At 50.3% G+C, this 27890-nt stretch overlaps 1 protein-coding gene across 1 annotated transcript; it reads left to right on the top strand.

Moving 5' to 3' along the window:
- The first annotated feature begins 381 nt into the window (after positions 1–381).
- On the top strand, positions 382–26487 carry VAX2 (ventral anterior homeobox 2). Its single transcript, XM_045979243.1, has 3 exons — positions 382–656; positions 17781–17968; positions 25870–26487. Exons 1-3 carry the CDS (start codon positions 419–421, stop codon positions 26311–26313), a joined length of 870 nt encoding a protein of 289 aa, XP_045835199.1. The 5' UTR covers positions 382–418; the 3' UTR covers positions 26314–26487.
- Positions 26488–27890: the final 1403 nt, after the last annotated feature.

Genomic DNA, 27890 nt, shown 5'->3' with positions numbered 1-27890 from the left:
ACGCGGAGCCTGCTTCCCTTGGGATGAAGGGAGTGGGGAAGAGAGTAGGCAAGGGGTTGGGGGAGGGAGTTGATAAACTTTAGGGGAGGACGTAGGGCTAGGACAGCACCCCAGGACCGCCCCAGCCTCCCTCTGCCGAGCTGGGTGTGGGGCTAGACTAGGGGTGGAGGAGTGGACCACCCTCTCCCTCCCTCCCCACACCCGCGCAGCGCTGCTGCCTCGGAATCCTCTGGGAGTCGGAGAACCCCGACTCCTGCCCAATCAGCAGGGATGGGTGGAGCTGTCGGGCAGGGGAGGGCCGGAGGAGGAGGAGTCGGGCGGGGGGCGCGAGGGGCGCGGGGGCGCGAGGGGCGGGGAGCCGCGGGCTTGGCTAGCGTAGGCTGGCCAGGCGGTGGCGAAGGCGGCGGTGGCGGCCGGCATGGGCGATGGGGGCGCCGAGCGCGAGCGCGGTCCCGCACGCCGGGAGTCGCACGGCGGCCGCGGCGGGGACGGAGGCGGAGCGGAGGACTCGGGTACTGAAGCCGGCCGCCGCAGCCCCAGGGAAATTGCAGGGACCTCTGCTTCTAGCCCCGCGGGCTCCAGGGAGAGCGGCGCGGACAGCGACGGCCACCCCGGGCTCGGTGAGGCAGACCACTGCCGCCGCATCCTGGTGCGAGGTAAGCGGACCGCTCGCGGCCCTGGCTCACCGGATCCCCCCCCCCCCCTCGCTCTTCGGCTGCCTCCACCTCCCAATTCACGTACTCAACCAGTCAGTCATCACTCAGTCATTCATTCAGCTAGTATTATTCTGAGCGTCTATTGTGTGCTGAACGTTGAGCTGAGTGCAGGGGACAAAGCGGCGAACGGGACCAAAGAGATCCCCGTGTCACTGCCTTACATTTCTCAGCCTCTCGGGCCGGCCGCTCACCCTAGGCCCATCCCAGCCGGTGACGGTGGCGGGGGCACAGACGCGAGCGCGGGATGCCGAGAGCCGGTCCCCGCCCCGCGTCCCAAACGGCGTCACGAGCGCTCAGTGGGGTCAGGACAAGGAGGGACCAGAGTCCGGAACCCCGGGAGGAAAAGGCCGGCGCTCCGCTCAGAGGCCAGGTTCAGACTCAGACGCAGACCGCACCGGTTGCTCGCGGGAGAGGGCACCCGGGCACGGAGCGCGGGGTGCGCGGCGCTTGCCCGCCTGGGCTTCGCTCTTTCGGCTCCCACTTCCTCGCGGCGCCCGGGCCCAGCCGGCTCTCGCTGCGGCCTTCTCCCGGCCTGGCCTACCGCGGCTCTCCCTTTCTCCCTCGCTCTTGGCCCTCCTCTCTTCTTTCCTGGCCTTTTCTCTCTGCCGAGCGCTCCCCAGCCCTCTTTTCCTGCAAGCGCTTCTGGACTGTGCCCGAGTACCCGGCTCTGCCTGGCCTCCTCGCTGCGAGGCCGAGACTTCCCAGACCCTTAAAGCGAGCCTCACGGGAAGCTGCAGGCTCAGCTTTCGCCGGATCGGGGCCTCGCCCAGAGAGATGGGAGGAGAAAGGGAATTCCCGGGTCTCGCCGTCAGCCTGTCCCTAGGCCTCGGCCAGAGGCCTCAGTTCTGTTTCCCCCAGCATCTCGGAGGGCGGGCACCAGCGGACCGAGCGCCCAGAAGAGGCCACACGCCTGTAAAGGCTCCCCCCCAGGCCTCCTTCAACTCCCTAGCCCGGCTTCCTCCCGCTGCCCTATTACTGCCTCTGCTTCCTGAGCGCCCTCTTGCAAGCAGCTAGGCTTTGCGAAGCCACCGGCCAGAGCTGATTTCCCTGGCCATCAGGTCCTGGGGAAGGGAAACCAGCTTGCCGCTGGCCCCAGGACACTCCAGCGCCAGGATCTCCAGTTTGTCTGATCTGACCTAGGCCACCCACACACAGACGGGGGCACCTTGACCTGGTTTCGCACAGCTTCCCCAGAGCTGCTGGGTTTGAGTGGCTCTGGGAATGGGGGACAGGGCTAGTGTTGAGCATGGAGGCAGCCCGTGTAAAGTCAACTGATAGACTGTCTTGTATACAGACTCAAGGACCCTGGTCTTCTGAAAACACTCCTGGTGTCAGGTGTGGTCCCCTAGAGATGGAGCACTAAGCGCTGTTCTGAGGGAAGGCTTGGGCTGAGGCAGTTACAGGACTGGGTATGAGGGGGGTCCCCACCCAGCAACAATTCCAGCAGGTGTGTGGACCTTTTGGGTACCTGGGATTAAATTAGATCCCTTCTCATAGACTGTAGGGTGTCCTGAATACAAGATGTCAGCAGCCAGCTTGGAGTTCCACTGAGAAAATCTGCAGGGCTTCCGGAAATGAAGAAATCAGCCCTTTACGCCCACACTCCCAGATTAAGACCCTCAAGTCCCTGGCTGCGATACTCACTACCTCATACACTATCTGTGGGTATTTGTGAGTTCCAGACCATCGCGAGTTCTATGCCACCTATCATCCCTTCCAGTCTACTAACTCTGCATGTAGAACAAATAAATTCTGCGTAGAGATGGTCAGTTTAATAATTCCCAGTTGTAAACTCATAGAAGGTAGGAGTGTGGTAACATGGAGGCCACCCATGCTAGGAGCAATCCACAGCGGGACAGAGATGAACACCCCTCGGACACACACAGACTGTATGTGGAACAGCTTGTGTGCATTGTCAGGACATAAAAGAGGTTATTTCAGGCCTGAGATACCTGGCATGTCATTTAACCCTAATTACTCCTAGCCAGGGTCACCTGCATCTCTCCGTCCCTCCTGGCCCCACCGGGACCCAGGGTAGAGGCTCTAACAGATGAAAGGCCTGGCGTCGGGATGAATATTCCTCCAGTGTGCTTTAAGCAGCAAATACATTTCGCCCTTGGCCTCCCAGGACATAGCCTCCCAAAGTACTTTTGGAGGAAATCATAAAAATGTAGAAAGGAGGTGTCTGCCATCACAGACCATTAGGCTGCTGATGGGGTGAGAGTTCTGGGAAGGAACCCCACTTCCTCTGGGTCTTAGCACTTCTTTCTGTTTCTTTCCCGTCCTAATCTATTGAGGGGAGTTCCAAGGCACAGGGGGATAGAAGGAAAGTGTGTGTACTGGAGTTAAATGAAGTTGGTTTGGAATACCGGCCTTAGAGCCCTTTAAATTTAAGCCAGTTTCTTTGCTTCTCTGTGCCTCGGTTTCCTCATTGTACATAGAAACCCACAGCTGTCACCTTGAAAGTCAGTGCTAAATATCAGAGGTGATGTTTATAAAATTGCAAACACCCAGCAGGATCTCTAAAAATATTCTGTTGAACGAAAGGGGGTTGCTCTGAGGTCACCCACAAACCACTCAGGGAATGGACCTCCTTCCTCAGAAGCTTCCTCCAGCTCAGCTCGACCCCCCTATCAGGACCTGGTGTCTTTTTGCCTTGGCAAAATGCTGTGCCTGCGTTGGGAGGTGAGCAGCCAAGGGGTTGAGAGCTGTGGAAAGGAGAATTAGTGCCACCTTGCAGACCGTGAGGTGTGGCCTTCCCCCAATCCTCTTCAAGAACCCTCGCTTCACCAATCGCTCAAGTTCCCTGCTGCCTCGGCGAAATGCAGGTCAGGGAGCCATGACCCAGGGAGGCCGACCTTGCTTCATCCCCACCTCAAAATGGAGGCCACCTCAAGCCACACACAGACACAAACAAGGCCACAAAGATGACAGGCGAGTGTGCACAACAGGCATGCCCGCACCCCCCCACCCGGGTGTACACAACCAGGCTCCTAGGACATGAGACAGCCACGCGGGCCACCACACACCTCTGCGCGCACAGCCCCTTGGTCGGTGAGGAGCATGGATGGGGGATCCTTTTGTTTTATACTTGGAAACGGCGCGCCAATCATGAGCTGGAAGCAGCCAGACAGACCGCCTCCCAGCCTCGGCTCTCACCGCACGGGGCGAACAGATGCAATGGCCTTTTCGCTGGACCCGGGACACCGGCAGTTAGAAGACGCAGACCAACTCTCACCCGAAACTCCCAGCAACCTCACAATCTGTGTTCACACCCACACGCTCAGATGTGCCTGAGTGATTCCCAGATTAATCCGGATGCAAATTCAACAATCCTTCTGGATAGAGCCGGCAGGGTCACCTGCTACTGTCACCGACTTCTATGAATAATGCTCAGCACCGCTACCTGCTCCCCTGTAGGGGTCCCTTAGGCCAATGGGTGTCAGCACCCCATTCTGGTTGCATCCTCTGTCCTCAGTTCAATGTAAGCAGCTTGGCTCCGGTGAAACAGGATCACGCTGCCCCCCAGAGCACTCCCCTTCTGTGAGAAGTGGGGAAAACCCCTCCTCATTTCCACACACCTCTGATGGCAGGAGGACAGGAAAAAATTAGGGATCCCATGACTGAGTGAATAGCTGACCCGCCCACCACCACCCACTCGCTGAAATGCTTTCACCTGGGAGCTTGATGGATGCGCCCGGTGTCCAAGGACATAAGAAAACCCAGGAAGAACAGGGCCTCCGGCACCATCTAGCAATCCTCGCTGTGGATGTGGGTGTGGGGAAGGGAGGCACTGAATTTAGTGGAGTCCGGGCCCACCGCCCATCCGGGGGCAGTGCTGCTGTGGTCCAGGATGGGGAACCTCCGAACACTTACGGGCTGCACAGTGGCCTGCACCAGGCAGGGCCGTGGCTGCCAGACTCATCCGAAGACGCTGGGCAAGAGGCCAAGGCCTTTGGGGCTTGAGCTGAGAGCGGCCTGGTTGGGTGGGGGAACAGACTCCCCCCTCCTGCAGTCAGATCTGGGCTCAGCTTCACTTGGAATCTGCTCGCTTTCTGCTTGGATTTACAAAAGCCATTGGGCGTACAGCGGCTCAGCCCTGACCTTGCAGGCCTCACCCTACAAGTCGCAGCAGCTCCACAAGGCACACCTGCCCACTTGCCCAGGGGGCATTTGGACAACCGAAAAGGTGGGGCAGATTGTTGTATGTAAATGAGCGCAGGATTGTGAGTCCCAGCTCTTGGGCTGTTGGTGGACCTCAGGACCCTGGCCTCAATCAGAGTCTGTGAATACACACTACCCAGGCCCAGGCCCCAGGCAGCAGTTGAAAGGTTTGAATGGTTCAGATAGGGACTGCACTTTGGAATTTTGGTTTTATATGTAATTTTTAGTTTGGGGGCTTGTGCGGTTGTATTAGGTTTTTTTTTTCTTTCCCTGGGATTGTTTTCGTTCTGTTTGTTATGTTTTTTCTTTTGCTTTGTTTGTTTTAGCAGAAGGATCCACATTCTCCTCAAGGGTCTAGAGCGAGTGCTATCCTTTTGGTCTTTATTTTCCCCTTTACACACATGCCCCCCCACCCCACAACACACACATAGAAGCAGTCCGTTGAGCAAGTACTTGCGCTGGAGGGGAGGTGTCCTTGGGCTGGTATAGGTAGATGGTTGGCTCTGGTTGGGGGGACATTGGCCCATTGTGCACCATCTATAGGGAGAGGGAGCCTTTCTGGATCCTGTTGGCTCTAGGCCATTTCCTCAATTACCCTGGACTGAGCCTGGGGCCATAGTGGCCCTGAGCTCCCTCCCTATATCTCTTTGATTTGCATTGGGGGGGGCACAGGAAGCATATTAATTATACTTCTATTTCCTGTTTGCTTAGTATAAAATAAAGATTGGCCTGGGGCGCCTGGGTAAGGCAGTTGGTTAAGGATCCCACTTTTTTTTTTAAGATTTTATTTATTTAATTGACAGAGATCACAAGTAGGCAGAGAGGCAGGCAGAGAGAGAGGGGGCAGCAGGCTCCCTGCTGAGCAGAGAGCCTGATGTGGGGCTCCATCCCAGGACCCTGAGATCATGACCTGAGCTGAAGGCAGAGGCTCAACCCACTGAGCCACTCAGGTGCCTCCAAGGATCCCACTTTTGTTTTCTGCTCAGGTCCTCATCTTAGGGTCAGGAGACTGAGCTGTGTTTTGGGCTCCCGGCTCAGCGCAGTCTGCTGGAAACTCTTATATCCCACTCCCTCTCCTCCTCCCGCCCTTCCTCTGCAGCACTCTCTCTAAAAATAAATAAATCTTAAAAAAGAAAATAAAGATTGACCTCACTCCCTGTTAAGCCGTGGGGTTACACAGCGTGTATCTCCCCCTCCAGTTCCCTTACCCCAATTTGAGAAACCCTGATAGAGGACACGGAGGCAGGGTGGGCCTGCCTAGGAATCCCTGAGAGCTGGGTGGTCTCCCCCACCCATCCAGGAGGGAGGGTGGAGGGCCTGAGAGTGCCAGGGTGGCCTCGAACAATGCGAAAAGGGAAAGACAGGACAGCGCCAGGACTGGATCCGGTCTACAAAGTAGTAGAGTGGACGGAGGTGAAAAAGCAGGGCCTGGAGCGCGGGGGCGGGTGGGGATGGGACTGGGTCGGCTCCTAGATGCTAGTTGGGGCCCCGCAAAGGCCTCTCGAACCATCTCTCTCCCAGGTTCTCCTGCGGTCTTGCCTTTCACTTGTTGATTCTTTTCACAAACATCAGTGAATACCTACTAAGTGCCAGACCCAGGTGCTAGCGCTCAGCTTCCCAAACACGAGACTGTCTCGGGCACTGGGAAGTGCGGGATTCCTGACCCGCCCACCCCAGAGGTGGCGGGGAGGCGAGGCCTGAGCGAAATTCCAGGGTGGCAGGTGCTGGGATCCGGGGACCTGACCCTGCGCCAGGACCACAGAAGAGGTCACAGCGCCGTCCAAATCCACCATCTCCCCGGATGTGTTCTTAGCACACAACACACAGTATTTGTGTAGTGAATGAAAGGAGACAACAAAGCAGTCAACGTCGCCTATTTCTTTAGATAGAAGACTGCAACGCCCGTCCCCGGGAGCGACGTTCGTTCTGAGACGACGTCCTCATTTTTTTGACGTCACAATATCGTTTCTTCTATGAAACCATGATGGTGCCAGAACCCAGAATAATTGTTAAACATAAAATTACCAATGCCAAAAAAAAAAAAAATTACCAATGACATATTTTTGGAATTTTGTGCAGCCCTGTACTTTGCGAACCACCGAAATATAAAACGTGGAAAACCTCGAATATGTTTCTTTGGCTCATCGCTGGGTCTCCAGGGCCGGGGAGGCCGCCTAGAGTCCGGTCCCGGCCGGAGCAAGGGATCGTGCGAGGCGCAGGGCTGTGAGGTCGGTAGTGAGTCTCCCGCCTCTCTGCGGCTGTTAGTGCGAGGCTCCGCGCGCAAAGCCAGCCCGGGGGTGAGAAAGCAATAACTAAGTGAATCCGCGCCCCCCACCCGCTCCGCGCTCAGTTCACAGGCCTCCAGCCAGCCGCTGGAGCTGCACATCTCTGGGTGACCAAAGCCGTTGTGTGGGGCAGGTTTCGCTCCTGCTGCCGCCCAGCGCGGATGCACGCTGGGCTGCGGGCAGCCCGGGCCCGGCTCCAGGGCCAAACTCACACGGAGAAGCGCAGCCGCAGGATTGCATTTCAAAAAAGCAATAGGGGCTCCGCGTAAACAAAACAAAGCCGCGAGCGGCGGAAGGCTCCCCCAGACGGCCGCGGATCGCAGTTCCAGGTGCGTCCTTCCAGATTCTTGCACTCTCGCAAACAAACGTTGAAAATGCGGAATCGTCTTACAAAAGCTGTTTGGCAACTTACCTTTTTAAAACACATTTAATCCGCAGGGTCATCTTTTCGGGTCAACCGTTTCCCGCTGTCCCGTGACGGAACCAGAAGGATCCCTCCGGCTGGGGAAAGCCCGACTTCTCCCAACGGCTGAAGGGATGTTCCGGTGGTTCTTCCCGGACAGAAACGCCGTGCTGTAAACTCCCAGGGCGCGGGGCTTTGCGCCCCGGAGTGTTTCCGTGAGATAGATTCCTGGCAGTCGGGCTGCGGCTTCAAAAGGCTTACTTACGCACAGCACAGTTTTTAAAAACGTGTTTTTGTTTCATTCGAGAAGAGTAACTAGCTCCTGTGATTCGGAACTCCAAAACGTGGTGGTGGTGTTTTATGGACGCCGGGAAGAATCTTTTCCATCCCCACCCTCCGTCTTCCCGTTCCCACCCGGCTCTAAGGCAGCGATTTTTACTTTCTCATTTGTTCTTCCAAAACCATTTCACGCTCACGCAAGTCACGGCCCTTTTAAAATTTTTTCTTGCATTTATTTATTTACTTATTTTTACTCATATGGTGACATTTCCATATTTTTCAGCACCTTGCTATTTTTCACTTACCCCTATATTTTGGTATGTAAGGACTTTCTTGTTACTTTTTTCCCCCAGATGCATAATATTCCATTTATATGGACTGGGTGGGCCATAATGTATGTTGCATAACCCATGTCCTATTGGTGGGCATATAGCTTTGTTCTCATATGTTGCTATTATATACAATGCTGCAATAAATAAACTGGTTCTCGGTCATTTCTACGTGTGTAGATATGTGTCTAGGGAAGTTCCTAAAAGCAGATTACTGGGTGTGTTTGTAATTTGGAAGATAATGCCAAATTGCCTTCCAACTGTGGTATACCACTCCACTCCCCACCCACCCCCACCCAAGCTCCAGCTCCAGCAACAATGTCTGAAAGTGATTGCATCTCCAAATCTTTTTTAAAAATAATTTTTAAAAAAGATTTTATTTCTTTATTTGACAGGGAGAGAGATCACAAGTAGGCAGAGAGGCGGCGGGGTGGGGGGGGGTGGGGGGTGGGGGGTGGGGGGAGGGAGGAAGCAGGCTCCCCGCTGAGCATAGTGCCCAATGCTGGGCTTGATCCCAGGACCCTGAGATCATGACCTGAGCCAAAGACAGAGGTTTAACCCACTGAGCCACCCAAGCGCCCCTGTATCTCCAAATCTTGCCACCACCATTTGTATTGTATATCTTGATAGATACTAATTGTTCTTTGCAATTTATACCCTAATATTGTCATCTTGTTCTTTATAGTTTATATCCTCATCTTTTTCCTCTGCCCATATTGGGCATTACATATCTTTTTTTTTTTAAGATTTTATTTATTTGGCAGAGACAGAGACAGAGAGAGATCACAAGTAGGCAGAGAGGCAGGCAGAGAGAAGGGGGAAGCAGGCTCCCTGCTGAGCAGAGAGCCGGATGCGGGGCTGATCCCAGGACCCTGAGATCATGACCTGAGCCAAAGGCAGAGGCTTAACCCATGAGCCACCCAGGTGCCCCATTACATATCTTTTTTACCTTTGTCAGTAGTATAGGTGTTAAGTAGTGCCTCATTGGCATTCTAATTTTTATTTCCTTTATAATTAGTGAAGCTAGCTATCTTTTCATATTTACTGACCTGTATATTTCTTCCAGTGTTATCTATTAACTCGTTTCTTTTGACCACTTTTAATTTTCAAACATTGCTTTCTGTGCTGATGGGTAGAAACTCAGCGTTAAGGATAGTAGCTCATTGCTTTCAATATGTGTTGCAGTTTTTTTTAAGTTTATAATTTCCTTCTGATGTGTTTTGTTTTCTGATGGATAAAATAACCTTCCAATGATAAAACCAACCATGCTGTTTTGCTAGATCATGTATAAGTGGAAACTTCTTCATTTTTCCCCCATAAAGCATGTATACTCCCAGGATCTCACCTCTCAAACTTTCTCTACTAATTGAAAAATATAAAGATGTAAGTTATATATTTCAAGAGTAGGAATTGTTTTTGCAAAAATTTTTCCATTTTATAAACATTTGTAGACACCTTGCTGTCTAGAACTGCCTTTGTTCTTTGTAACAGCTGCATGATAGTCCATTCTTGAGATATAATTAATTTAGCCAGTCCCCTATTGATGGTTAGTTAGGTTGGTTCTACTTTTCCACTGCTACACACAATACGTCAGTGAGCATCTTTGTATCCTAATTTGGACAGATGATTTTTTTTAAAGTCCTATTTATGAGACAATCTGAAAAATGTGGAAATGTGTAGGACTTTTTTATGTTAAGGAATGATAGGTAATGTTTTTGGTTGTGATAGTAGTACTGTCGTTTTTTGAAAGGAAGTCTTTTTTAGAGATACACAGAGAAATATTTCTGGATGAAATGATATGATGTCTGAGATTTGCTTAAAATTATGAGGACAGAGAAGAAACAGAATTGCTCCTGAATTTATAATCATTGCAGTTGGGGAATAGGTACATCAGAGCTTTACTATTCTCTCCAATTTTGTGTACGTTTGAAATTTCTCATAATAAAATGTTTAAAATAACAAGCATTATTTCACATGTATCATATTAAAATTGTGTATTTCCAAAATTCATACCAAAAATTTATACTCCCAGCAACTGTGTATAAATGTGCCATTTTCCTCATCCTTCCAACCCAGGTATACTGACTCTTAGAGTGAAGTTTTTTCAAGTGAAAAAAAATATTTTTATTAGCATTTTTTTTTAAAGATTTTATTTATTTGACAGAGAGAAATCACAAGAGAGGCAGGCAGAGAGAGAGGAAGGGAAGCAGGCTCTCCGCTGAGCAGAGAGCCCGATGCGGGACTCGATCCCAGGATCCCGAGATCATGACCTGAGCGGCTTAACCCACTGAGCCACCCAGGCGCCCCTATTAGCATTTTTTTTAAGATTTTATTTATTTATTTGACAGACAGAGATCACAAGTAGGCAGAGAGAGAGAGAGAGTGGAGGAAGCAGGGTCCCTGCAGAGCAGAGAGCAGGACCCTGGAATCATGACCTGAGCTGAAGGCAGAGGCTTTAACCCACTGAGCCACCCAGGCTCCCCTTTATTAGCATTTTTATTTACTAGTGAGTTAAGCATATATTTGTATACTTAGTCCTCATATTAATTTCCTCTTCTGTAAATTTTTTATTCATGTGGTTAGCTATTTCTGTGTTTATTATTTTCTTATAGTTGTGAATGCTATTTTTACTAAAGAAATAATTCCTTTTTCTGACATGTGTTGCAAATATGCCCAAATCTTTTCCTTTTTAAAAAATTTGCTGTGAGGTTTTTTTTTTTTTCCTGAACTCAAATTTAAATTGTAATCATATCTAATGGTCCTTTCTCTTGGGTCTTTTAGTTCTGTTAGAAAGTTCTTGTCCAACCGAAGATAAAACTCAATTTTGTTACAATAGTCTTTGCAACCAACCAAACAAAAATGTACCCAAGGTAGGATTAGGGAAAATTTTTCCTCCCTGACCAGCTTCCGCTCCTGAACAGTGAACAGAAGAGAGTGTTTATCCTGTGGACTTGAGCCTATGTAGGAGCAAGCATACACACATACACACACACACACACAGTGTAGTCTTACTTTTTGCTCTTTGTAAAAATAGGTTTGTACATACTTGCTGTTTTTGTAAAGTAGCATGTAAGGGGCATCCATCCAGACTGGTGTAGGGGGATGTACCTCATTCTTGTTAACGTCTGCATAAAAGCCACAGGCATGACTAATATTGTGATTTTGTTAACGATATTTCTACTGATAAACATTGAACCTTTTCCTTTATTTCTCTCTTACAAACTATGCCCCAGTGAGTCTGTCTTTATCAAAGCATATCAATATTTCTCTGGCATAGAAACTTCAATCAAATTTCTAGGACAATGGAATTATTGCAGTTTTTAATTTAGCTAGGTATTGTGAAATTGCCCGCTACAAATATTCTTAAAAAAATGGAGCTTGAAAGGGCCTATATTTCCCTCATTTTTGCCAGCACATTTTCCCCAGGCTGATAGATAAAATATGGCATCTGGAAAAAGAAAAAGCTGTATCTCCTTTGCTGTTCTAACTTTTGTTTTCTCTGATTCACTCTGAGGTTGAGTATTTTTTCATAGTTATTCGGTACTTGCATTTCTTCTTCTCTGAATAAACCTTTCATAAAATTTGCTCAGTTTCCCACCGCTGGACTTTACTCCTCAGTCTCTAGAAGCTGTTTGTACCAGACATTAGGACTCTGCTATGCAGGTATTATGAATATTTTCTCCTAATCTGTTTTTTGTCTTTTAACTGTCTCTTGTCCTGCAAAAGCTTTTATTTCTGGGTACTCAAATCTGCCCTTTATTTTCCTTTTAAAAAATTGGTTTTTTTCTTCAATTTTTAGAGCTTATTTTTATATGAAGATTTTGATCTATCTTGTGTTTATTTTTGCACACAGTGTGAGATGAATTACTTTATTCCAATTAATGAGCTAATTGTCCAAGAATCAGGTTTTTTTTTTTTTTTTTAAGATTTTCTTTATTTATTTGACAGAGAGAGAGATCACAAGTAGGCAGACAGGCAGGCAGAGATAGAGGGGGGAACCAGGCTCCCCGGGGAGCAGAGAGTCCACAAATGGGGCTCGATCCCAGGACCCCAAGACCATGACCCAAACCAAAGGCAGAGGCTTAACCCACTGAGCCACCCAGGCATCCCAAAAGCCAGGTCTTTAATAATCTTATCTTTCCTCCCTCTAATCTGAAATGTCTTCTTTTTTTTTTTTTTTTTAAGATTTTATTTATTTATTTGACAGAAAGAGAGACAGTGAGAGAGGAAACACAAGCAGGGCCAGAGGGAGAGGGAGAAGCAGGCTTCCCGCTGAGCAGGGAGCCCAATGCTGGGCTCGCCCAGGCCCCTGGGATCATGACCTGAGCCGAAGGCAGGCGTTTAACAACAAGCAACCCAGGCACCCCTGAAATGTCCTCTTTATAAAAATCCTCATTATGCATGGATTTGCTTCCAGATTCTTGTGCCGGCATCATACCATTTTAGTTGCTGTAGATTTATAATATGTTCTACTGGGGGGGTAAAGCAAGAATTTTCTCCTCATTCTTTCACATTGTTTCCTCACTATTCTTTTTTTTTTTTCATAGTTTTCTTTCTTTTTTTTTTAAAGATTTTATTTATTTGACAGACAGAGATCACAAGTAAGTAGAGAGGCAGGCAGAGAGAGAGAGGAGGAAGCAGGCCCCCTGTGGAGCAGGGCTCCATCCCAGGACCCTGGGATCATGACCTGAGCGGAAGGCAGAGGCTTTAACTCACTGAGCCACCCAGGCACCCCTGTTTCCTCACTATTCTTCCATTTTTAATTTTCCCAATAAGCTCGAAGCTGAATTTTCCTTAAGAAATTTTTATAATAATCACCTTGTAGATTAAGGCAGGATGGACATTGTCACACTTTAAAATCGGCACATTACCACCTCATCATGCAAAGGAACTACCCAGGTGCTAGGGGTTGAAATCAGGAAGGGCTCTGTGGGCATGTACTGGGAGAGGGACCAGGAGTGGGTAATATTTGGTCCTAGAGGTCAGGGGCATTGGCTAGCCACTATCAGTCCGAGATGACCACCTCCCCCAAGGCAAAGTCTCCTTGGACAGGATCACTCTCTCCCATCTCCCTGGGACTCAAACCTCTTTGAGGAGACCAGGAAGGCAACAAGCCTCAGGGGTGCATTTTCATCCTAACAAATCTCTATCCACAAGGAGGCCCTGGAATTAAAGCTGTCCCTCTTTCTGGGTGCTTCTGCCAAACTCCACCCAGAAAAGGAACAATTCAGGGAAGGGGGCTGTGTCCAGGGGGCTAGGTTTTGCTTCCGAGACAACCCCAAACCTTAGAGTTTGAATAAAACACAAGTGAACTTCTCAGTCTCATGATAAGTGCATCACAAGTAGGCTCAGGCTCAGTTTGGTACTCAAAGATCCAGGCTGATGACTGGCCATCTTGACTCCTGTTTCCAGGACCATCCCAGGGAGAGGGAAGGGCCATGGCAGATTATGAACCATCTTTTAAAGTGTCCACCTGGGGCGCCTGGATGGCTCAGTGGGTTAGGCCTCTGCCTTCTGCTCGAGTTGTGATCTCAGGGTCCCGGGCTGGAGCCCCGCATGGGGCTCTCTGCTCAGCAGGGAGCCTGCTTCTCCATCTCTCTGCCTGCCTCTCTGCCTACTTGTGATCTCTGTCTGCCAAATTAAAAAAAAAAAAATTTTTTTTAAAAGTGTCCACCTGAAGGTGACATTTTCTTTTCTTTTGGCTAAAGTAAGTCATATAGTTGTATCTAATTTCAAAGTGCAGAAAATTAGTGCAACCCTACCCTGTGCTGGGGAGGGGTTGGAAACACTGGTGAACAGCATTCATAATTTATCCATTAACTTAACTTTGATGAGTAGCCTTCTCTGTTATAGCTAAAGTAGCAACTGCACACACACACACACACACACACACAAGCACACACACACACACACACTGTGGTTATTGGGTTTTGGTAATTTGGAGAGGGTCAGCAATATCCTCTTATCTTGTTTTATTGTCATCCCAGCATTTGTCTTTACATATATATTCATTTTTTAAGTTTTTGTTTTTCTCTGTCCACAGTACAAGACCTAAGGAAACAAGGACCTTGTTTCTTTTGCTCATTTCTGTATCTCCAGACCCTGGAATAGTATTTGGTACATAGTAGGTGCTCATTAAATATGTATTGAAAGGTTGGATATGAATAGGTGTTTCGTTTACTTAACGGGGACATTACTGCGTATGTTATTCTATAACTTTGTTTCACTTAATGTCAGTTCATGTAAGTACTTTGTCCATCTTTTAAATTGCTGCACTCTATTTTGTAGTATGAATTACCATCATTTGTTCAGTCATTTCCCTTGTGGGGAACCTTGAGGTTGCTTTCAGATTTTCAATATTTTGAACAAAGCTGTAGCAAACATTCTTACATATACTTTGAAGCTCACGAATGCATGCTTTTCTGGATAAATACTTACTAAAATAAAAGGCTAAGGCAAAAGTTACGTGTGTCTTCTGCAGCCTAAAAAGGTGGTAACAATTTACAGTCCTACCAACGTTGAATGGGAGTGTGGCACCTCGTACAGTTCATCATTGCCTTATTAACCATTCATTACTGTCCTTCCAGTCCTATGGGAGATAAATGATTTTCCATCGTGTGAATTCGCAGCATCCTGATTTCTGTGAAGCTGTGCTCATTTTTCTTATGTTTATTGGTCATTTGGCATCTTTTTCTCTAAATGACCCAGATAAATTATTTGACCATTTTTCAGTCTAGACTAGACTATTTGCTTTTTTAAAAAATAATTCATTATTGCATTATAGATAATTTCTTTACCTTTTTAAAAAGTTTTTTTCTTCAATTTAAAAAAAATTTATCTTGGTAAAATTTGTGCTTTTGTCCTACAAAAGGCATTAACTTTGATATAGTTGGCTATATCCTTTGTCCTTCCTTTACAGCTCTAGTTTTATATCTTTTTTTAATTTAATTTTATTTTTTTTATATCTTTTTAAAAAGACTTTATTTATGGGTGCCTGGGTGGCTCAGTGGGTTGGACCGCTGCCTTCGGCTCGGGTCGTGGTCTCAGGGTCCTGGGATCGAGTCCCGCATCGGGCTCTCTGCTCAGCGGCGAGCCTGCTTCTCTCTCTCTCTCTCTGCCTGCCTCTCTGCCTACTTGTGATCTCTCTCTGCCGGATGGATAAATAAAATATTTAAAAAAAAAAAAAGACTTTATTTATTTATCTATTTATTTGACAGAGAGAGACACAGTGAGAGAGGAAACACAAGCAGGGGAGTGGCTGAGCAGGGAGCAGGGAGCCCGATGCAGGGCTCGATTCCAGGACTCTGGGATCATGACCTGAGCCCAAGGCAGACACTTAACGACTGAGCCATCCAGGTGCCCCTTCTCCCCAAAGTGACATTTTGCATATCTATAAAACATTTTCAAGGTGCCACTCACCTGCTGAAGGACATTCGGTGGCATGTTTCCATGGGGGTGGCTATTACAAATAAAGCAGCTGTGAACATTCATGTATGGGTTTTGCCGTGAACCTAAGATTTTGTTTCTCTAGGATAAATGCCCAGGAGTGTGGTCACTGGGTTTTATGGTAATATATGTTCAACCCTTTAAGAAAGTTCCAGGTCATTTTCCAGCGTGTGTTCCCACTGGCAGTGCCTGAGAGATCAAGTTTCTCTGCATCCTCCCAGCCTTGACACTCTCAGTATTTTTTATTTTAGCTATTCTAATTTGTATCTCTTGTGATTTTAAGTTGCCTTTCCCTACTGGCTTGCAATGTTGGGTATCTTTTCCTATGCTTATTTTTATGGCCCGTTTTGATATCTGGTGGGCAGGTTGCCTTTCTTATAGGATTTCTGCCTTCCCTGACCCTGAGAGGAAGAGCTGTCCTTGTCTGTTCCCTGAGGCAGAAATGCTTGTCTCAGCTCTTCTACAAGGAGGAAAGGACAGGGGACATGTGTGATTTGACCCCAGTGGTCGGGAACGCAGGCTCAGGTGGTCTCCAGAGGCTCACTGAGGAGACGTGAAGCTGCCAGCACCACATGACACCCGCCACCCTTCCTCCAGTCTACACCCCCCGAAGCACTTTTAATAAAATCAAGGCCTTTGGAGATGGAGTTACTTGGGTGTCATGACGAAGTTCTGAGACAGGTCTCGTAATTGGAAATAACAGGACTTGAGCAAAGGGGACCCAGTCAACGGGGTCACAAATACTACCTCCCCACCTTTTCGGAATGTAGAAAGTGCCAGAAAGAGCCAGTCTCCTAGATCATAGGGTGGAGGATCCGGGGGGAGTGGGTCAGATTCACCTTCTAGGGCAGAGATTCTAGAAGCAGAATCCACAGTGGTGAGGCTCACAGGAGTCCCCTGCCAGACAGCACATCCCAAACTCAGGTCCTTTCCTGTACCCCTGACCAAAGTTGTTTTTTTCTTTTTCTGTACCCATGACCAGAGTTCTCTTTATTATAACCTATCCACTGAATCATTATGCATTACCAAAAGATGGTCTTCATAGGGTAAAGTGAGGGTGTTTATACAGCTGATGGAATAGTGTCAGTGTGGCCTCAGCTAAGTTACTTAAAATGTGTTCCTCCACTTCCCTATCTGTAAAATGGGACTAATAAATAGTTCAGCTCCACTGAGACATTGGGAGGGTTTGGGTGCGTAGAACCGTGCCTGGCCCAGAGCAAACACGGCAGAAGTGTCTGCTTTTATTACACCTAAAACATGAGCAGCCTCGCCATATGCTTCTAGAGGGTGAACACAGATCGTCTCTGCCCCTATAGTTAAAGCTGAGGTCTATATAGGTTAGCCCCCCTTCCAATTCATATTTTACTTTTGCTGCACATTTAGTTGTTGTTTCTCAGTTCTTTGAGTGGGAATATCTAGTGAATGGAGGCCGCAGGGATTTCAGCCACTCTTGAGGAGGCTTCAACATATTGGAGACCCTGTGCACAGATGGCATTGGTTTAGGACCCAGGAGGGTGGTCCTGTTGCTCAGAACTAGGGACAAGGAGAGTGGGAGAAATCTTGTCCCTGGAAGGCACTGCAGCAGCTTGATGTGGTGGCAGTGGTCCTTGGGCTCTTTCCTGGGGATCCCAGCTCCCTAGGCTGCCCTCCACCCCACTGGCTAGCTTCTTCATGGACCCCAGGAGGGTCTGTGGACTGATTGTTCCCCCATGCATGCACACGTCAGCACAGGGCTCAGGACCTGGCCCTGGATGCCTCCTCCAGTAAGCCTTACCTGAGTGATCAGACCCGGTTCTAACCCATCCTTTCCTCTGCACTTGAGGACTTGGTATATCTCTGTCCATTTGTCCTTCTACTCTGCGGAGGGAAGAGAATCCTGGCTGGGTCAGAGTGAATCCTTTCTGCCCAGACTATGGTAGAGGACTTGAAATTTGTAATGAGGCCCGTTCACATATATTTGCCCAATAGATACAACATACTGCATTGGATGATGAAGGAAGCTCAGCCCAGAGAGGGTAAGCCACTTGTCAGACACCACAGAGCCAGACCCAAGTGGAAGAGCTCCCCATTAAATCACACTGCCTCTTGTGAAGATGATTGTTGGTGGCCTAACTCCTTACCTAGTGAACTAACTGGCCTCTTTTCATGGCCCTTGCAGATGCCAAGGGGACCATCCGGGAGATCGTCCTGCCTAAGGGCCTGGACCTGGACCGGCCCAAGCGGACCCGCACGTCCTTCACGGCCGAGCAGCTCTACCGCCTGGAAATGGAGTTCCAGCGCTGCCAGTATGTGGTGGGACGGGAGCGCACTGAGCTGGCCCGCCAGCTGAACCTCTCCGAGACCCAGGTAATCTGGCAGGACCAGGCCACTCCACCCCTGGCCTGCAGCCTGGGGACTTTGTGGGGTGTGAGGCCTTGTGGGCTGCTACTGGGAGACCCAGCTTGGGAGGAGTTCAGACATGCATCAGGGAAAAGCTGAGAGTTAGAGGTAAACCAGAGCAGTAAATACAGTGGGGACAAGGGAGCACTGGCGTAGGCCCACAGGGGCCTTCTGAATGCATCTGCCACTTTAGGGTGGGATATGAGAAAGAGCCAGAGAAATGGGAAGGGGGGGTCCAGGATGCAGGGAGTGAATCAGGGGGTGTTGGTGCGGGAGGGACCTTGCAGGAAAGGAGGGGGAGGAGTTGGCTTGCCAGGAGCAAAGATTCCAGGAAGAGAAGAAACATCAAAGAACTGAGTTGGGGACTCATTTCCCCATTCTGGGCCTTCTTCCCACCCCCCTCCATACATACCCTCCATACACACCCTTTATCCCACTGTGCCTCAGAAGTTCTTGCTGGAGAAAAGGAGTCTGAACACCCCCTTCACCCAGGAAGGGCTTAGCATTTTAACAATAATAAGCTTGACCCGAAGGAAAAGATTTTGTAAAGTGAGCGTGCACTCTGTGTGAATGGAGGTATTTCAAGCTGTAACGGATACATGATAATAATAATGGTAATAATACTACCGAGGACTCGCTGTGTCCAGGAGCTGCTCCGTGGGCTCTGCGTATAGTAATTCGCCAAGGCCTCCCAGCAACCCAGTGCAGTTAAGGCAGGAGTGGCTGCTGACCTGTGGGTCTGGGCCATCTCCACCTGGACCTGTTTTCTTGCAGCTGCCAGTCGCAGAGCCCCGAATCACCCGGCAGATGGCCCTGGGCAACAGGGACCCTCGCCCCAGCTATGCTCAGTACAGAGGCTGGCAAGCCAGGCTCTGCCAGACAGAGGGCTACAGTGGCTGCGCCAGGCCAGAGCTCCTGGAGCGAAATGAGGCAGAGAGTCACCCTTCTGTACCTGCCCCTCTCTATCCTAACTGCCCTCTGCCTGGCCTCCCTTTGCCCGCACACTATACCTGGAAACTCTGCTCCTTCTCCGTCCTCATCCTTCCCCTGCTCTGCCTCCTAGACACTGTAGTGTACCTGCCCTTGATGGTCAAGGCCAAACCCCTCCTCTTCCAGGAAGACTTCTGTAAGACATCCACCTGAAAGACCCTTCCATATGGCGTGTGGCGTGTGTGTGTGTGTGTGTGTGTGTTCCGGGGGACAAGAATGTGTTTGAAAGCCACATCTCCTTTTCAGGTCTCCTTGGGGAGCTCAGCACACAGCTGGGCAAACAGCGACCCCCACCCCCACCCCAGGGAATCCTCAACTTAACTGACTCTTTCTTACTCCCCTCCTTTCTTTTTCCCCAGCCACAGGCCTTGTAGGTCCTATAAGGCACAGCCCGCCTTTACCGGGACCTCTATACAAGGCTCTAAGTACTCGAAGTGGCCTAACTCCTGTCGTCCTAACCACAATCTTGTGGGATGGGAGGGAGGTTTTTTTTCAGACTGTACTTCTGATGCCCAATGTGTGGTGTTTCCCAACACCAAGAATAACCAATTCTCCCGATTGATTGGGTGTCAAATTAGTCACCGATTTGGGTCAAACTAGTCAATTCAGTTCTGACGCAGACTCCTGCAGTGAGCACAGACGCCGCCACATAAGGCTCAGTCCCACGGGACAGTCTCCCATCTGGTGCCAGGTGCAAGTCCCCCCAGGCCTCCTGTACTTCTGACTGGCCAGCTAGAAAATTGGGGGTTCCCACATCTCCCTCCTCAGGTTTGGCGGTGTGTTAGAATGGCTGGCAGAACTCAGGAAAACACTTTACTTTCATGTACAGGCTTATTGTAAAGGATAGAGCTCAGAAATAGCCCAGTTTGGGGCAGGGGAGAGAGACAGCCGAAAGAAATCCATAGAGCAAGCTGTTGGGGTGGGGGTGTTCGAGGAGCTTCTGTACAGTTTCTGGGTGTGCCAGACCCCAAGACTCCCACATGCTCATCAACCCAGAAGCTCTCTGAATCCTTACTGTTCAAGAGTCTTTATAACCCAGCCCCCTCCCCTTCCTGGAGGGCAGGGGTGGGGACTCCAAACCTTTAATCACAGGGGGGTCTTTCTGGGACCAGTGCTGCCCCCTGAAACTGTGCAGGGCCCACCCTGAGTCACCTTGTTAGCATAATCTCTTATGCTAACTTAAAGGGACCCGTTATCAATGACAAAAGACACTCTTATCACTCAAGGAATTCCAAGGGTTTTAGGGGCTCCCTATCTAGAACCAGGGACAAAGGTCAAATATGTACACTTTTTAAATACCAGAAGAGGCCTTTGTTATTTCTGCTTTAAAGAGAGGGGAACTGAGGCACAAAGAAATTAAATAACATGCTCAATGTTTAAGGCAGGCATATTTGGGGCACACAGTTGGCTCAGTCAGTGGAGAATGCGACTCTTGATCTCGGGGTCATAAGTTCAAGGCCTACACTGGGTATAGAGATTACTTAAAAATAAAATATATTAGAGGCACTTGGGTGGGTCATTTGGTTAGCATCAACTCTTGATCTCATCTCAGGTCTTGATCTCAGGGTCATGGGTTCAAGCCCAGCGTGGAGCCTAGTTAGGAAAAAAAGTCTTTAAGAAAAATAAAAATCAAGTAGGTACATACATTCATTAGTTCAACTAATCTTTATAAAAAGATGGCTTTGTGGGTAGTACTATCCCCATTTCAGGAAACTCAGAGAGGTTCGTAACTTGCTCTAGGTTATATAGCTAAAATTCAGTGGAATTCTCCATATGTTCTCCCATACCTCTGTTCAAAAATATTACTGAATACTTACTACATACAGGTACTGTTCTCGGCACTGGAAACATAGCCCAGAGCAAAACAGACCAGGCGCCTAGCCTCATAGCAGCTTCCATTCTGCAGAGAAAGACAGATAGCATTTATTTATTTATTTATTTATTTATTTATTTTTAAAAGGATTTTACTTATTTATTTGACAGACAGAGATCACAAGTAGGCAGAGAGAGAGAGAGAGGGAGAAGCAGGCTCCCTGCTGAGCAGAGAGCCCGATGCGGGGCTTGATCCCAGAACCCTGGGATCATGACCCGAGCCATAGGCAGAGACTTTAACCCACTGAGCTACCCAGGCGCCCCGACAGATAGCATTTAAAGAGTGATGAGTGCTACGAGGCAGATAAAACATGATAAAATAGAGACTAGAAATCTTTCCTTGGGGTCATCAGGGAAAGCTTCTTTGAGGAGATGGGCTGAGGTGTGAATGACAGAAAGGAGACAGCCAGAGGAAGAGCCAGAAGAAGAGGAGTCAAGACTCAGAGTAAACTGGCAAGACCTGGAACTAGCATAGAATGTTCTGGAAGTGTCGGAAGGCCAGCGTGGCTGGAGTTGGAGGGTAATAGGGAAGGTAGGTAGGGCAGAGCAGATAGTGTTTAGAGGCCACAGTGAGGTGTTGAAGGGAGGACTGGTGTTTTACAGAGATCATTCTGACATCTGGAGAATGGGGATGAGAGGGCAAGGTGGGGCCACTGCCATGTTGTGTCAAGCTCTGGGTGATGGTGAAGGAGAAAAGTGAACTGATCTGAGATGTACTCTGATTTGGAGACAGAGCCTGTTAGGACTTGCTCATTACGAATTATGTGCACTGAGCAAGGGAGAGAGAAGTGGTTGGGACCAGAACAGGTGTGTGTGGAAAAATGGTCACAGATGCCACATCCCACATGGACAAGTTGAGAAAGCCGGGGAGGAGCAGGACAGCGGGAGAAGAATCTAGAGTTTTGTTTTGGATCAGTTCAGTCTGAGATCCAAGTGGAAATGTCAGGACGATATGTCTGAGTTTTCTCAGGGGGTTGATGTTTCTCTGATTTACCTAACGGTCTTGGTCTGGGTTCTTCTGGGGGAAAGGAGAAGAGATTCTTTCAAATGTGCTCAAATGATAGATGGACTTCTAAGGGATGAAACAGGAGGCACAGTCTTGTGGAAATCCAAGAACAGGAACCATGGTATAGCAGGACTAGTAGAGAGTGGAAGCTGAAGGTCATTTTGGAACCGAGGGCTTCAATGCCAAGTACAGCCCTGCCCTCTGGAGCTCCCAACTATGCCCCCAACTGCTCTCCAAGCGACTGCCTCTGTCCACTTCTCTTCCTTCTGCCAACCAGCATCTTTACCCTCTTCCTGGGTATCAGGAGGGTCCTAATTCAGGCAGAGAGAGCATGGGCTTACTCAGGGCCCATTCTCATTCCCTATCTCTTCCTTAACCTCTATCTCCCAGGTAAGTTGTCTGCACTTTTAATGAGAACCCTCTTATAGGACCTGGTGGGCAGAACAGCGAAGCCTTCCCTCCTCACCACCTACAGAGTTCTGCAGGCTGAGGCATTCTTCAGATGTAGGGACAGTGAACCAGTCAGGACACAACTGACCTCTGGCCCTGGCCTTGCCGAGACCCCGAAGGCTGGAGAGCAGGTGGGGGTCTCAGAAAGAGCTATTTCTTGGAACCAGCAGAATCACCTTCCCCCAGCTCCCCAGAGTGGCATATGCTCTTCCTCACATCGGAGAACTATAGGATGGTCCCACTTAGCCCAGTTCTCACTGTATTTAGAAACCCCCTGATACACCTCGTCCCCATGCTTCATTTCAAGAGAACATATGGTGCTTGGTTAAACTAGCATTTCTCAAAGTGTGGTCTGCAGACCACCTTTGTGGAGAACCCCTGAGGTTCTCATTAAAATGCAGATTCTTGGCTCAGATTCCATGCTTAGTCCACAGGTTCCAAGTCAGAATTTCTAGGGAAGACGTAACAACCTCAGTGTTTTTCAACTGATGTGGTACCACACTCCTGGAAAGACTTCAGCATCTGCCAGACACTTTACTGAATCCACTAGTATTAGCTCGTTGAGTTATTACAGCAAACTTATGAGGAAGCATTATTACAATCCCATTTTACAGATAAGGAAACTGAGGACCAGAGAGTTTAAGTAACTTGCCCCATGCCATTCTCACTAATCAAAGGAGAGGCCGGAGTTGAATCCAGGTCTGTCTGACCCCAAGATCTACTTCACTGTCTTGTTTGCTACTTCTACCAAAACATCTACTGTCTTGTAACTCTTGCCGACCTGTCCACTTTCCCTGCTACTGGTGTCTGAGAGCTAAGTGGGTGAGTTTTAGGTATTCCTGTTTTCTCAGCACCCGGCAATGCCGACATGGGCTGGATGCTTGCTGTTTATGTGTTGTATGAATGAATGACTAGAGGCAGAGCCAGAAACAAGAAAAGAAGACATGGCTGTGGAGAAAGGGAAGGTGGGAGGCTGGCTCCAGCACCCCGTCACTCGGCTGACCTGGGGGACTTTTTCAAGGCCAGGGCCCCAGACAGGCTGGAGGCTGAAGACAAAGGGCCACGTCCCAGTATGGAACTGGTCATCACTTAGCTCGGATAAGAGCAGCTCTGGCTCCTCGAGAGTTAACTCAGCCCCATACGCATCACCTCTGCCCCAGATGACTTCATCTGGAACCGCAGAGTAGGGGGGGTACCTTCCAGGATACAAAAACCAGGGCCATCGCAAATACGCAAGTACTGTTAATAGGGTTGGGCCCACAGTCACAGGAAGCAGCCTCTTTTTTTTTTTTTTTTTTTTAAGATTTATTTATTTGACAGAGATCACAAGTAGGCAGAGAGATAGGTGGGGGGGGGGGGGAAGCAGGCTCCCCGCTGACCAGAGAGCACGATATGGGGCTGGATCCCAGGACCCTGAGATCATGACCTGAGCCAAAGGCAGAGGCTTTAACCCACTGAGCCAGCTGGGTGCCCCAGGAGGCAGCCTCTTAAAGATCAATGCCATTTCCAAATCCACAGTGAGGCTTGGGGTTTAAGGCCAACCATGAGCCCAGAAAGGGGGACAGATGATCTCCCAGAAAACATCTCCCTAGTCCTGGCAGCCGGCTGGAAACCACGCCCCTCCCCTGGTGTGCGACTCACTGGCTCAGACTCCCGTGTGGTCCCTTGTGGGTAAGAGGGCCCCAAGCATTCACTCAATTCCAGGGGAACCAGGAGAAGGAGGAGGCAGGATGGCAGCCTGCAGGGAGACACAGCAGGGCACCAAGAAGGCAAGGGGAGGCCAGTCAGGAAGTGTGCTTCTGCAGGACCCAGGCCCATCCAGTATGCCACGGCATTGGGCCTTAAAGGACCTGTACCCAGATTTAACCCTGAGAGAGGGTGGCCCTGGTGGTGGAATTGAAAGCTTCCTTGAGGAAAGGTGGGGGGATGAGCCCAGAGGCTCTGAGCCTGTCTCTTACTTGTTTGCTGAGCCTTACAAAATGGCCCTTTAGGGACCGTGGGACTGATGATAGGAAGTAGACGGGCCTGGTGCCCCACATCGAGGGCAGCACCCAGCAGGTAGTAGGCACTCAGTACATAGCCACTGAATGAATGATTGAGTGAATGAATGAATGAATCCCTCGATCTCAAGTACATCCCATAACATCCTGGTTATTTTCTATCATTGAAACTCTATCCAGTCCAATTTAAAACACCAGACTCCTGTCTATTTCAGATCTCTTCTTCCTCCTCGTCCTGACTGAGAAGAGATCTGACTCACCACTGGGGGCGCTAGAGGGGTGGTTGCTCCTAGGAGGTGGGGTCTCCAGGCATCGCCCGCAGGGGCCTTCACTGGGCCCTCATCCTCACCCAGCCAGCCCTCCCACTCCTGCCTCCTCCTTCTTGCCTCTGGGCTCCTTCCCCGGAGCCACAGGAGTGGCTGGCCTCCCTTACACCCTCGCAAAGCTGGAGTCCACCAGCAAGGCCTCCCCATCCTTTATCTCTTGCGCCCTCCCCTCTGGGTCCCCCCCACCTTGTTCTGCGGGAACACACTGCCCCAGCCAGCTGCCAGCCTCCTGAAACTTCCAGGCCAGAAGCAAGCACAGCCTCTGCACTCCTGGGCCACAAATCCGGGTGCAGCCGTGCTGGGTTGACAAGCATTCTGGCTGGGGAAGGAGCGTCAGACTCTCCTCTCAGGCCCTTCCAGTCCCTACAAGTGATTCTTCCATGCTCCTCGCACTCCATGAGGGGGACACCCTCTCCTTCTCACAGTGGGGAGGAAATCCCGGCACCATGAGCGCTGACCACTGAGCTTCGCTCCTGGCCTCCAGTTTCTTCTACAGACTAGAACGGGGCTCAGAGCACCAGGCGCTGGGTGGTGGGAGAGGCTTGTCCTGCCTCCTCTCCTAGACCTGGAGAAAGGGACTCTCTCTGCCCTTTTTTTGGTGGCTGCACTTAGATGTGGAGGACTTGGCACCTCTTTGTCCCCAGGTTTGAGTGTGTGGCCCTTGGAAGCCCCCTTGGCAGCCTTCTGTATGCTGTCACACCTGGTGACGCATTAGGAAGCCTGGCGGCCTTTATAGGGCATAAGGTGGGAGGTGGCTGCTGGCATCTGTTCAAACAGATGGGGACAGAAAGCTCCCTTCAGAGGCAGGGTGGGGGCCGAGACTAGGAGCAGTGGGATGGTCCTCACACTTGGCAGCTGGTCCCTGCCTGGGGCCCCATGCTTCCCTGGGCCCCTTCTCGGGCCATGCCCCTCCCTATGAGGTGAGCGCTCTGTGAGCCCACAGATGCTGCCTACTGGGAGTCTGTGTCCACCTTCTAGATCACACCCCATGTCCATGATCTGGAGGGTGGGTCCCTTACTGGTTCACCCCGAGCAGGCTGGTGTGGGAAGACCTTAGTGACATTCTGAATGCTCTTCTCCCCACTTTTGCTCCGTCCTTACTCCCCCCTCCGCACTCCCTTGCCCTCCATGTCCTCCCTCTCCTTCTCTCCTCCCACCTGCCCCCTCTTTGCTTCACCTGTCCCCTCTCCCTTTCCGACACCCCTCCCCACCCTCTGCCCCAAGGTGAAGGTCTGGTTCCAGAACCGCCGCACCAAGCAGAAGAAAGACCAGAGCAGAGACCTGGAGAAGCGGGCGTCCTCCTTGGCCTCCGAGGCCTTTGCCACCTCCAACATCCTGCGGCTGCTGGAGCAGGGCCGGCTGCTGTCCGTGTCCAGGGCCCCAAGCCTCCTGGCGCTGACCCCTGGCCCACTGGGCCCATCTGCCGGCCACAGGGGCACCTCACTGGGTGACCCCAGGAACTCCTCCCCGTGCCTCAACCCACGGACCTCGGCCTCGGCTTCGGCGTCCCCGCCGCGGCCACCCCCTCCACCAGCGCTCTGCTTTTCCACGGCTCCTCTCCTGGACCTGCCCGCCTGCTATGAACTCAGCTCCTCAGCCTTTGAGCCCTACAGCCGGCTGGAAAGGAGAGGAGGCAGCCCTGGAGGTGGCAAGAAAGCCAATGTTTAAACCTCCACCACCCTGTGACACTGAGTCCCCAAGCATGGCACCGTCCCTGCCTGCCCGGCCCTGTGGGCTGCCCGGAGCCCGGCTCCCAGAGTGCGGGGGCAGCACGCGTCCGGCCCCGCCAGCCCCCAGCTCAGAGACTGTCCACCGGAACGCCTTGGTCCCGCAGCTTGTGTGTGTGAGTGCAGTTTGCGTGTGTGTGCCTCTCACGGAAATAAAAGGAAAACAATGACAAGAAGGGAAACGGAGTCCCCACAGCACCACCGCTGCCCTCAATCCCTTCTTTCCTTCTCACTGGGAAGAAGAATGGGCTGAACCTGGGGAGCTCTAATGGGGTGGGGTGTGGAAGCTAGACCCATGTTCACAGTTAAGGGGAGGATCGGGTACCACACGTGTGGGATGACAGGCACCTCAGGCCAACTCCCAATTAGAGCTCCCACCTGGGCATTGCAAAGCCCGAGGCAGCAACACTGACACATTGTTTGGTTAAATGTTGCTCTGTGTAAGCTCCTCTTTGAAGCAAAAATACCTAAGAGGTGGAAATGTTAAGTCCTCCAAGAGGGGTAAACAGTGAAAGGTGGGATCAGGATCCGGAGAGTCAGACAGGGTAAAACCAGGCAAGATCCCGCGTGCCCTAGAGAGCACGACGCCCACGGTCACCACCCCCACGGTCACCACGGTATTTTTGTTCAAGTAAGACACTTGTGTTTAACTTTTTGTTTGGCAGTGACTGTGGATTTATAGCAGGTTGCAAAGAAATCTTTGTACCCTTCGCCCTGTGTCCCCCAGTAGTTGCATTTTCCATAAGCGAAGTTTGCTGTTGGGGGCAGGAAATGGATGTGGGTACCGTGTGGGCGTGGTTCCCTGTCATTTTATCACCCAGGTGAGATTTGTGGAACTACCACACTGCAGTCCGGGTGCAAGGTTGCCAATGACCACAAAGGTCCCCTCTCCAAAGTACCCCCCCCCACCACAGACACCCAGGAGGCTTTGAAAGAATGGAAATACTGAGAGAGGGACCAGGGACCCGAAGTGGGTCCTCAGGCCAGAGGCTGGAGGTGAGATTTTAATCTTTGGGGAAGAAAAGCCAAGCACGGTCCACCCCAGTCTGCTCTGGAGAAGACATATTTTAGTTTCGGATTGACTGCCCTGAGTCATCCGGACAGGGGTCCCCAGACAACCGAGCTTCCTCCCCTCTGCATTGGCAGTGTAGTTTGCTGGCCAGACATCCTGAGTCTGGAATGAAACATGGGAGTGACCAGGGCAAACCTTCGGTTCAGTGGGTTGAGCCACTACCTCGTGCCTACCTTGACTTGTCCAGCAGACCTGTGACCCCATGACTCCCTTAGCCACGAGATACCAGGAGGATTCCTCCATTTGTACGTTCTGCTCTGAGCTGAAAAATGTCAGGATAGGTCTGTGGCATGACACCAGGCAGGTGAAATACAAAAAGGTAAGACGGTCCTAGGAATGGATGGAGGGAGACTTGCCCCGGCTCCCAGAAAGCTCTCAGTATTATGAGACAGAAAGACTTAAAGAGACCCAAGTCTGATGGAGGAGACACAAACTCAGCTCTCTGG

This window comes from Meles meles, chromosome 15 (genome assembly GCF_922984935.1).
Source record: "Meles meles chromosome 15, mMelMel3.1 paternal haplotype, whole genome shotgun sequence".
In the NCBI taxonomy this organism is placed as follows: domain Eukaryota; kingdom Metazoa; phylum Chordata; class Mammalia; order Carnivora; family Mustelidae; genus Meles; species Meles meles.
This window is presented reverse-complemented; position numbering and strand designations above follow the sequence as displayed.